The sequence below is a fragment of the Danaus plexippus genome, assembly GCF_018135715.1.
Source record: "Danaus plexippus chromosome 29 unlocalized genomic scaffold, MEX_DaPlex mxdp_37, whole genome shotgun sequence".
NCBI classification, from domain to species: Eukaryota; Metazoa; Arthropoda; class Insecta; order Lepidoptera; family Nymphalidae; genus Danaus; species Danaus plexippus.
The window spans coordinates 1253590-1265601 of record NW_026869858.1 but is presented as its reverse complement, the minus strand read 5'-3'; the positions used below and the strand labels follow the sequence as shown (position 1 = coordinate 1265601).

General features: G+C 32.8%; 2 protein-coding genes across 2 annotated transcripts; one reads left to right on the top strand and one right to left on the bottom strand.

Annotated features, from left to right (window-relative positions):
* Positions 1 to 221: 221 nt before the first annotated feature.
* On the top strand, positions 222 to 7609 carry LOC116777059 (venom protease-like). The gene is made up of 10 exons (XM_032670415.2): positions 222 to 380; positions 2041 to 2141; positions 2985 to 3110; positions 3934 to 4066; positions 4454 to 4611; positions 5425 to 5546; positions 5875 to 6024; positions 6395 to 6521; positions 6766 to 6891; positions 7369 to 7609. Exons 1-10 carry the CDS (start codon positions 308 to 310, stop codon positions 7552 to 7554), a joined length of 1302 nt encoding a protein of 433 aa, XP_032526306.2. The 5' UTR covers positions 222 to 307; the 3' UTR covers positions 7555 to 7609.
* Positions 7610 to 8236: 627 nt separating this feature from the next.
* Positions 8237 to 11863, bottom strand: LOC116776775 (gastrula zinc finger protein XlCGF49.1-like). Its single transcript, XM_061529200.1, has 4 exons — positions 11663 to 11863; positions 11380 to 11481; positions 9356 to 9546; positions 8237 to 8548 (listed from the first exon to the last, which is right to left on the bottom strand). The coding sequence occupies exons 2-4, from the start codon at positions 11472 to 11474 to the stop codon at positions 8262 to 8264; spliced, it is 573 nt and encodes a 190-aa protein (XP_061385184.1). The 5' UTR covers positions 11475 to 11481; positions 11663 to 11863; the 3' UTR covers positions 8237 to 8261.
* Positions 11864 to 12012: the final 149 nt, after the last annotated feature.

Below are 12012 nucleotides of genomic sequence, written 5' to 3'. Positions count from 1 at the left end.
ATTCATTTTGCACAGAAATCTCTCGCATTCCTTACTAGCTCCACGCATTGCTCGATCTCTTCAACACTATCTGACCTTACGTTTGATATAAACTGTATTTTTGACTGATATTTTAACGTAATATTAATTAAAAAAAAAAAAAACATAAGCTTAACATTATCTGTCATTTGAAACGAACAAAGCCGAGCGTCATACGACTGTATATTATGTAAAAGCAATATATATGTGTATATATACAAGGAAAATATCAACTTGATTCACACAAGTGACGCCACTTATCGGTAGAGCGGTCGTGCTTACGAAGAATATGTTAAAATTATATATATTTCTATGTGCCTGTTGTATGTGTGTCTGTGAAAACATACCCTTTCTGGAAATCGGTAACGTAATAAACGTGTTATCATTTAAAATGTTGTCAATTCACCTGGATATAGTTACGTTACGTTTAATTTTAACCTGAGATGCTTTGTTTTGGTTAATTCAATTTTTAATTTAAACATTACAAATGAATTAAAATGATTACATTAAAATAGATTCAAAATTTTTTTTGCAACAATTATAACCCTGTTTTTTCCTTCACATTAATATCAAACGAGATAATATCAAGGTCACCACTCGTTTGAGCTGTTCACTTATTTGATCTTTAGACTTGTAGTCTGTGAAATTAGTATAAGTCTCAAAACTCACCTAATCATTGACAGTCACAGACGTCACGCTTCAACACGTCACACTCCATTATAGTGTATGTTATTAATAAAATCACGAAATATATAAATAAATTAAAAAAAAGTTTTTATGGTTCAACTTAAAACACAATGATAATTGACTTACCTTCGCTAATAAGACGTATATTTAAAAAAATATCTAGACTCTTTGTCTAGTTTTTATCAAATAAGTTAGTATAAATATAGTATTTGGACAATCTAGTGTTTCGGATTGTAGGCTAGCGTATTTAGTCATTGGTAAGCTAAGGAACAGATCAATTTATTACCTATATATATCAAAGTGTATAGTAATGTCACGTTCGTTATCTTTATTTTTGTTATCTGTAGTGTTTATTCTGTCAATAATATTCCTCTAAATTAATGTCAAAAAATACATATATTAAATTTTATTTATGTTAATCCCAGATTGATGAAGCGATTGTTTTAATGTCAATAAACAAGATTTACTACAAAATTATAACTAATTTAATTTATATGTTAGCATGGTCGTAATTCTAGTTATATTCCTTAGGACGTGTTGGAATAGGCACACTACATACGGAGAGTTAACAGTATTTCATTCGTAAATCTTCTCACGTTATAGCATTAACGTAGTTATGGTGTTTGTTTCAAAATTAATTTAAGCAAAGTAAAATTATATAATTGTCTTTCCGTATATTTTGTGTTGTTAAAAAAACAAGTACATGTACAAGTGTTTATGAAAATAACACTTTCCTCTTATTTTTATTCACCTTATTATATTTTAAATAGCATATATAATATTCTATGTCTGAATAGAAGTACATATAATATATGTGTACATATATTATTCTGCCTACAACATAATACCAAGAATTTTATATGATATAAATATCATTATTGAAATATCTATGTATTTTCTATTTTCGACATTATTTAACACACGAGCTGTTACCCGCGGCTCCGCCCGCGTGTTGGTCGCTTTGAGTATATATATCAAACGTAAAATTGACCATAACTTCTTTTTCCTCAACCGATTTTGACGACATAAAGTTTTGACAATGCTCCTAATTAAATGTAATCCAACTGTGAAGACCGCGTTAAAATCCGTTGAGTAGTTTTGAAGTTATAACATACCAGACAGACAGACAGACAAAAATTTCAAAAAATTTTTTTTTACTTTCTATGACTCTTCTTTAATTACCTCCTATCAGTTTTTTGAAAAAATATTTAATGTACAGACATTAGATTTTTACCGTCTTATTACATACATATTGATTAGAAAATATATCGAAAACAAAAAGGAGTCACATGTAGAAAGAGGTTGTATATTTATTTTAAATGACAATTTTTTCAGGCGACCCATGCTTCATCAAGAACGTAAGCGGAGTGTGCAGAACGATAAGCGAATGCCGTTACGCCAAGAAATTAGTGAGAGAAGATCAGGTCAAACCTCCTGTGAGTACAGAGCTAATGTACAACGAAATAAATACTATTACCAGATCACAGATGTAACTTTGACTGTTATTTCAACAATATTAACATAATCCCTACCACTGGTTTCTACGATCGAACTTAACTAGTAACTTCCTGTATTCCGTTTGGTTATAAAATGGAATGGATTAGATAGTGGCCTTTAAACCTACACCTGGGTCGCAAGTCCCAGGCACTGTTGAAGCTCCTCTCCCTGCAACGATGGACCCGGCACCCGTACGTGAATCCATGGAATGATGAGGAGTTTCGTCTCACCTGTATTGAGAATTCTAAGAGAAACTTTCAAACTATAGAGATTTCGCAATTATGAAACGCTAACTATATCATCCATACCGGTTTGGCATTTGAAGGATATCACATTTCATTTTCACGTTTTTAATTGTATTAAAAAAATATTATAGGTTTCTGAACGAAAACATGTACTTGGGCTCAGTTTACCATTGATGAATCAATAGGGTTTTTTGGCAATGACACTTAGACTTTAGTGTCTAGTCTTAAAGAAAAATATTGTACGTGGAGTCCCCCCGCGCGGAAAAACTGTAACTTCGTAATGTTGGAATGGAAACAGGAAGGATTAGAAATAGATTTTAACGAATTTTTTGTGTTTCTCTATTACAAACTTTATTAACATTACTTACAAGTCACTATTGATTGCCCGCATGCGTTCGAGAGCCACGCATTCCCTCTCGCTCCGTCTCTTTTCATCAACCCCCCCTCCCCCATCAGCGTAACACATTTAACGCAACCTTGTCGGAAGTCGCGTAAGAAGTTTAACATATCATCGTATAATTGTTCTCGCCATTTCAGACATGTAAATTTCAAGGTGATCAAAGAATAGTCTGCTGTCCTGAGACCGACCTGTTCCACGAAACGGGAGTCTTCAAGCATCACTTCATTGGACTTGCCAAAGGAGTCAAGAAATCTAAGTACATGGTAATAACTCTAACTATAATTCTTTCTCTCTATTCTTGAGTACATTTTTCTTTCCGTATTAGACAACTTACCAGCGGTTTAGTATTTCAAATTTTAACTTACAGTTTGTAGTTTTTAATACAGCGTAAGTAAAACAATAAAAATTAAAACCCTGGAAATTGCGCTGTTAAATTTGATTATTTTCTAATAATACCATAAAGGGACAAAAAAATATATAAAGAATTATGGTTACAACATAACGGGTACGGCTCTTACCTTTGGTATTTGGCAGTTCAAGGCCAACATTAGATCGTTATGAACTTCGTGCTAAAAATAAAAAAAAATATATAATTGTCTATGATGTTATTTTGTTTGGTATTTATAAAATGTTTGGTTATTAGAATTTGTATGGCTGATAGTTAATACCGATTTCAAAAGTGGCTGATAGTTAATATCGCTATCAAAAGCACAGAATACTCGGAACATACCCTTCTTAAAGGCAAAGAAAAATATATATTTTATCTGTTTTCAACTTATTATAATTGTTATTGGAATGATGGATTCACATAGATGTCGTTTTTTTGCTGAATTACGTGACTTTATTAAATACAAATACATATTTGGTCATTTTGTGCTTCTAACAAAAAAAAACAAATGACGTCACGGCATGTGCTTCTTTTTATGTCCACAGATGGCGTTACTGTTTCCATAAAGATCTTTATATTCATTACAAATCACAATTAGACCTTTAAATTTTAAGATATTTTGTCATGAAATGAGAAAGTGGGAAGTATATTTTAGGGGGTAAATGAAAATTTTTCTTAATTAAATACATTACATTCAGACCTGTCGCTACGATGGCTACCAGCCCTTGCAATGTTGTGAGAACGCTAAACCCGTCACCATTCCACCAGAACCGGCAACTTGTCCAAGCCTCCCAAGACCCCTGCTGGCCAAAAACCACATCGCCTGGACTAGTATGAATCTTCACTCAATATTAATATTACAAAATATTCCTAGCCTACTTCTCATACATAATTATCTCAGTTGTTGGATTTAAAACAAAATATTTGTTCACAACTTCTATACCGAAATCAAACTGATATTTTTTTGGATTACTACGAGTATTTCGGTTAATTTGCAGCAACCGTGATCACGGGCGGACGAGATGTGTTCCGTGATACGTGCCCGTGATCCCGTTGCTGCAAAGTATTGAATACAAAATAACGGATACTGCAATGAATAATCGCGAAAATCTTACATCTCATTGCGTGAACTTATATATATATATATATACATATATATATATATATATATATATATATATATATATATATATATATATATATCTTTTTTTATTTAAGAATGCGTTGACTACCAGCGTTACATCAACAAGTGCGTGCCAGTTGATCCAATCAACCAACCATACAAAATGCAAAGGGTAAACACTTGCGGCATCAGCAACTCCAATTTTAGGATATCCGGTGGCGTTGAAGCTAAACCCAGAGAGTTTCCGTTCATGGTGAGGACTAGAACGTAATGTAGCAGATAAGAGCAATGAAAACTAGAGAATAATAACAATATATGTTTATCTGCTAAGGTAAGGGTCTAGAGTTATGAGCCCATGACTACTAAAAGTAAACCAAACTAAAAAGTAGAAAATAAATAATAGTTTAAAAAAAACTAAAAAACACGCTGTTTATAGAAAACCGAACTAAAAAATAGGAAATAATTGTGTAAATAAAAAAAAATATGTATTTTATTTAAAAAAAAAAGCGTGGGGTGCATGGTGTCAATAGTTATAAATATTTTATTGACAGATATGACTAGAGTGATTATCATTTCGGTAATATCTTAAAAAACAGGATGGATTTCTGTAAAATTTTCACAGCTGTATTTAATGACACTATGCGTTTGTTTAAAAAAATATTGTTATGCGACAATTATAATACGTATTACAGTTTTAAGGAACGATTTTATTAATATGACATGTTCTGCACTATGCGTTTACTTGATCGTACAAAAATTGTATTAATATATAAAGCAATGCATGTGAAGTTGCGGGTAACAGCTAGTTTGAGATACAGGACATTAGAATAAGATATACAAAGACATAGCTTAGACAACGGAATAAAAGAAAGGCTATAGTTTATTTCTTCGCTAAATTTAAGTCGGGATCAAGTTCCACCAACTTTAACCGTCGCTGACGGTAGTTTAACAATTTAAACACTGGACATTTCTCCGAGATTCATTCCGAAGTCCATGTAGACGAAGTCGCAGGCAAAAAGTTCTAAATATATATTTTTTAAAGAAATTCTTAACATTTTTCTTTTAGGCCGTCATCGGCTGCCACAATTCCTTGGACGTGGACGCCGACATCAAGTGGGTAGGCGGAGGCTCGCTGATCAGTGAGAAGTTTATACTCACGGCTACTCACATATTGAGTGAACCGACTTAGTACGTTCCGATGATAACTAAAATTTTACTTGAATATCTTGTTTATGACAGTTTTTTTTCAACCAAAGCTAGATTAAAAACGTTGGAATCATGATTAACTCACAGTGCTGATATTTCTTTTACGCTCGATACTTTTAAATTGACGATTGCAAAATCGATTTAAAAAAAAAAACATTAATTAAAGCCGGAAAAATATTGTGTTATTCGAAATTAAGTAATCCATGTCCTCGAAAAATAACACTAGTGAAGGACAGCATACATTTTAGAAACATCTTATTTACTATAAATATGATTCGATTTTATTATGAATCATTATCTTTTGTTCCAGTGGCCGCGTACGGTACGCGTTGCTTGGCACTTTGAATAAGACAGACATAAGGTCCGGAGTCCTTTACAATATCGTGTCTATGATCGCGCACCCTGAATACGACATTCCCGTTAAAGCGAATGACATAGCGCTCCTGGAGCTAGACAGACAGTAAGCTTCTTGTTTGTTAATGTTAAGCCTCTTTCATACATTTGTCCATTAAACGCTACTTGGCCAACCTTGCTTATGAAAGAGAAACCTTTGCACACGATTTTTTCTAAGCCACGACTAAGTCAGTATAACAAACCTGAGTACCTCATATTTAAAAGCTTTTTTAAACTATACTCTCAGTTTTTACAGTAGGTACATAAAGCAGAATTACTCCAACTTTAGCGTTATACCTATGCAAAACTTCCCCGAAATCTCCTCAACAGTCTCGTCAAAAATTGTTATAATACAAATCAGATAGTAGGGTAACACATTTTGAACCTAAAAAACAATCGGAAGAGCGTAATTATTCCAATTATCTTTATTTTTGTAGGGTCTTTTTCAATGAATTCATTCACCCCGTCTGTCTCCCGGTGCCGGGCAGATATATTACAAACGACTATATCGTTGCCGGTTGGGGCGAAAACAACAACAGATACAGCAGTGACGTGCTGTTAACTGTGAGTAACATCCCATCCATCTTTCCATAAAAGTAATTATATATGTATCTAGGAATTTTATTATATCAATAAATCAGGCAGCCAATTTAACTGGTCCCAATTAGAAGACCGGAAACATTTTAACGCTGCCTTTGGACGGACAATATTTTTAGATGTGGCCCATGAGGTTTTCAAAAGCACCAAGGTCCATTCGAGAATGGCTGACAATTTAGGATGTCACCACTTACGTGTCACCACTTTTTAGGCAAGACTGCGACCCAGCGATGAATGCAAGAGCAGAATAGTGAGAAAAGACTTCGTTTATTCGAATGAGAAGTATATATGTGCTAAAGGAGAGTTGGAAAAGGGCGTCTATCAAGACACCTGCAAGGTTGGTTTTTTGCGACAATTGTTACCCTCGCATCCAAAAAAAATATTCACAATGACTCTTCATTACTATCTTATCTGTTATGAAAGACGCTTTAATTCCACGGTATATATTTATATAAAGTAAAAGTTAATATGGAAAATAAAATTACTTTCTCAGGTCACTAGTCATAATATTTTATTAAGATATGAACGTGATTCAGAAATTTTTCGTCAGGCCAAATACGAAATTGTCATTTATAAATATAATTTGCGAGTCTTCATAAGAAATGAAAACTTGAAAACTGTTCGAATTTAGTTAGAGATGCAAAACTGTGGTAAGGTGGTGATGACAAAATGTGAAAGCACTTGATTGCCCAACTTTGGATATTCTTTTGTGCTCATTAAATGTGTTTTACGCTCCTAAGAACATTATTCCTTAGATCGAATTAAAATCTGCATTTATCATTCAATTTTACGTTCACACTAATCTATTTTACAGGGCGATAGCGGAGGCCCGCTGTTGGCTCTGATGTTTAATATAAACTGCTCGTACTCCTTGGAGGGTATTGTCAGTTTTGGACCCGAATGCGGCAAAGGCTTTCCAGCGGTTTACACCAAAGTATCCAACTATTTGGACTGGATAGTTGAAAACGTATGGCCCGATAAGGTCAACAAAAAGCAATAAAATGTACATCTTAGGACTCTTTGGATAATGAGCAATAAAAACATGCCACTTTTAAGATATGTCGTTTTAAAATTGAAATTTCTTTCATTCTTGCTAGAATTTCTAAGACCAAATGCTCAAAAAGTTTACTCAATACCGTATTTTTATGAAGAACTGTCTCATTGAGACGAAGTACATATTTTTGAGTAGTTACAGCTCGAAAATGAAAGCAGGTTTGAGATACTCCTTTATATTTATATGTATTTTAGGGTCAGTAGCATAAAGGCTGTACTTACCCGATATTGCATTTTGGCGAACTACCCTCGCTGGAATCTTCCAACCACAAAAATATCAACCACAAACGCTATTGATTTTTTTTTTTTAATTTTAATTATCGGTATTCTAAACAGAAAGGGACTATTGAAACGGTTTAAAAATCTTAGTTAAATATTCATCTTCTTAAAACTGTAATTGTTAAACCGTCAGTTATGTTTGAAGTTAAAACTAATTGCGGTATAAATAAATGTACCATAAAAAACAATTTTATATAAAAAAAAATAACAACTGGCCTGAAGTTCCTTGGTACGGATGGATAAAAACGACAAGGTACCTTATAAAACAATTTTTTTATGTTTAGACATGTAACATTTTGGGGGTAGTCAGTCATATATTTTGATTTTTCTGTACAAAATGAAACAAAATAACTATCTAAACTCTATATTAAACAGCTAATCCATAATAAAATCCTTTTTCTTTTTCTCCTTTTCGTGTTTTTTAGAATGCAACATCATCTTTGATCTCGTCAGGAACCTCTTGTCGCAGACGTCGCACTTGTGCGGTTTGTCGCCGATGTGCATTTTGAAATGCATAACTAGATTATTTTTTTGGGTGAAACTTTTCGAGCAGAGTTCGCATTGGTATGGCTTCTCACCTGTATGTATTTTTTCGTGCCTATCCAAATCTGCCTTCCTGTAGAAGGACGAGCCGCACGCGTTGCAATTGAAATTCTTTATACCTGGATATGGAAGGGTTTATTTGTTATTACGGACTAGATTTTGTCATAGCATTTCTCGTGATTCAAGTTAATTTCAGGACGCGCTAAAATAATGTCTTATTCCATCATCACAATTCACGACAACAAAAATGAAAAGATTTTATCGAAATCTGTTCAGCGGTTTTGTCTGATACAGTTACACATACACACTAACTTCCGCATTAATATGTGGGTAGGAGAGAATTTAAAGTACATTAATTTGCAAGTGATAAATCGGTTTTTATAAAAAGCCTGCTAGAAAAATATGTAATCATGTGATTTCTGCATAAAAGATACTTATAGCATGTCTTTAGACCAAGCATTAAGTTTTTAGAATACCCATAAACCCTGTAACTTCATGAGAAGTTTTTGCAGCTAAATATATACTTATATATGTATGTACAAATTATAATACAATCTAAGTCTTTGGACATCTGTTTGTAAATGATACGCTAACTTGGGAACCTGTGCAAAAAGTCTACTTTAAAATTTACGACAACTTAATATTAAAGATTATTCATGCTGTTTTATGGTCTTTTACAGCTTATATCGAGCTGGGTTTTAGCATCCACGGATTGCAGAAGCAGCTTGTTTGGTCTATAAATAGGATTTCATCAAAACTGTCCTAGGACAAGCACAAAGATATGACGGCGGCTTTAGGGCTTGATATATGGGAAGTTTTGGGCTGAGAGGATTTTTGATTTCAAGCTAACTCACAGACTAAAACGCACAGCTGTTAGATACTCCTGTGACCTGGAATTCTGTGAGCTCGAATTGTTGATGGCTCACCTTTATGCGACAAGCTGTGTATACTCAAATGCCCGAGCTGTGTGTATGTCTTCCCGCAAGTTGTGCACATATACGGCCTCTCCCCAGTGTGTGTCCGTTTGTGTTTCTTCAACTCATAACCAGTTTGGAAAATTTTACCGCAAATATCACATGGCTTTGGCTCTTTTGACGTTAAACGCTTCCGCCGCTTTCTGAAATGTACAATTTTCGTTTTTTTTACACATTAATGAACTACCGAAAAGATCAACATCCGCAGACATCCGATTGATAATATTCGTACGCTTTACTTTTTTGGTAGAAGGACCTTTTTCCTTTTAATTGGTCAATATTAAGATGGCCTTTATATATGTGATACGGTAAGTGAGAACATATGAAATTAAAGCAATCCGGCGAGACAAGACGTAATGTATGGACCTCGTGGATCAAAGATACCCCTCCAGTCATCGTTTCATGCTCACTAGGACCGTTAAAGATATTTGCGTTTCACATCACTAGTACAGATGCATACATGTGTAAAAGTAAAAAATTCTTTATTTGAATTCGTGCTAAAAACGTACTCTATGTATGTTAGAAAACAGTTAATTACAACTTTATAAACAACAGTAATGTTATCAAGTTAATATAAAAAAAATAACTATTGAGTGTACGTCCATCCGTCAGAACGGACGCAATGAGGCTGGTCAATTTTATTCTCTCAGAGCCTTATATACCCCCACACCATCGTCAACAGACCATGACGTCACAAACGCTTGTAGTCTTTCAGTTTGGATTGCTCTCCTCCAATAAGATATATATATATAAATCTGCAGTTGAACCCTCATCATGATAAAATTACTCAGTAATTTCTTAAAAACTAGGCCTTTAAACTATTATTTATAATGTTTGGTTGTTTTAAACGTGGCCTTCCTCCGCGCAAAAATTATTTAGCATTAAGCACATCTTTGTACAACTCACCTGAAATTTCAACTACTTTATATCAAGATTGTGTGTGGAAGAAACGATATCGTCTCTCAGTTAGTGTTGACATTTACTCTGGAGGCACATGCCCTTACTATATGCGATCATGGACAGCGGATTTCGTTTTGATTAAGAAAATAAAAAATAAGTAAGATATATATATACTTATATATATTTATTTTTATATAGATATATATATATGATTAATTAAGATAATTGCAAGTCGTCTCCTAAGGTCATATTAGTAACTTTTTTAAATTCAAAAGCCGTCACAAATAACCTGAGATATGTTCTTTAACCCTTGTACTAACATACCTTTTAATATATGAAGATCACAATCAAGTTTGTATACAAATCATACCGAATAAGTCTCATTTATCCGCTCGCTTTTTTGTGTTATATAATAAAATTGTTTTGATTAAAACCTTCTTAATAGTAATAATATTGCCTATTCTGTGAGTAACTCTCTTCGTCTGGTAGTATGGCGGGTCGTTCGATTGTCAGTGTCCTGCATCTTTCTAAATACAATACTGGGGCTGTGATCCGACGGGAACTACACCAAGTTACGAGATAAATTGTTACCTATGTGTTATTCTGATCTCTTATCTACGTTACTGTGAGGTTTCATCAAAATCCGATGAGGAGTTTTTGTGCGGATATTAAACAAACATACATACATTTTTTAAAACTTTCCCCTTTTATAGTATCCGAGAAAAGTTCTTCTAATAATAAATTAACCCATTAATGTTATAAACATATACAAGTATATAAAACTCCAAATTAAAGATAAAATAAGTTAAAATATCTTTTATTAATCTTTATTACATATAATATCAACAAGTATTAGCGCTGACTGAAATTTTTTTGATTGTATGTGAAAAGGCCTATAAGAATTAAGAATAAAAAGTTATTGAATTTTTTTGGACGACAACACTCAATAGGACAGTTCAAATGATAACTAATATGAAATAAGATAACTTATATAGGAATTGTAAACAATCACTTCTTTGATAAAATATTTACAAATAAACGGTATTTAACAAAACCAATAATATTATTTTACTAACTTTTTTATTTCCTGTGAATCATCCTCGTCTGATATTTCAATAACTTCGCATTTAATCACAATTTCTTCAGCTGGCTCTTCAGTTAGATCTGACATATTTTATCTAAAATTAAATGATAAAGATTTGTGAAAAATCTAAATATTCTCACGATATAAATAATATTCATATAAATTAGTGTCGAGATACAAAATAGAAGTCATTACAAGTGAATTCACATTATAAAATCATTTGTACACATTTAAAAAACGTAAAATAACATATAATAACAGACAGTGCTACTCACAAAACTTGTTTGACAACAAATTTAAGGCCTAAATAATATTTCTATGAATCCATGAGGCATTTCTTATTATCGTACACAAAAATATAGAACATTCATATAGTTTTTCGTTTCAAACCGTGTTTAATAAAATGGTTATATTATTTTGAAAGTCTTGTTTACTCACTTAAGAAAAATTCAATACTATCATCTGTCAAACTCATTGTCACTTGTATTTTATTTTTCACTAGCATTGATGCTCTGCGTCCTCAATTATTGGATCCACTTTTTGTCATCGAATATACAATTATAGTTAAAACTTAATTTTATTTATGTATTTTCATTAATTTATTATTAATTATTTTTAATAATTT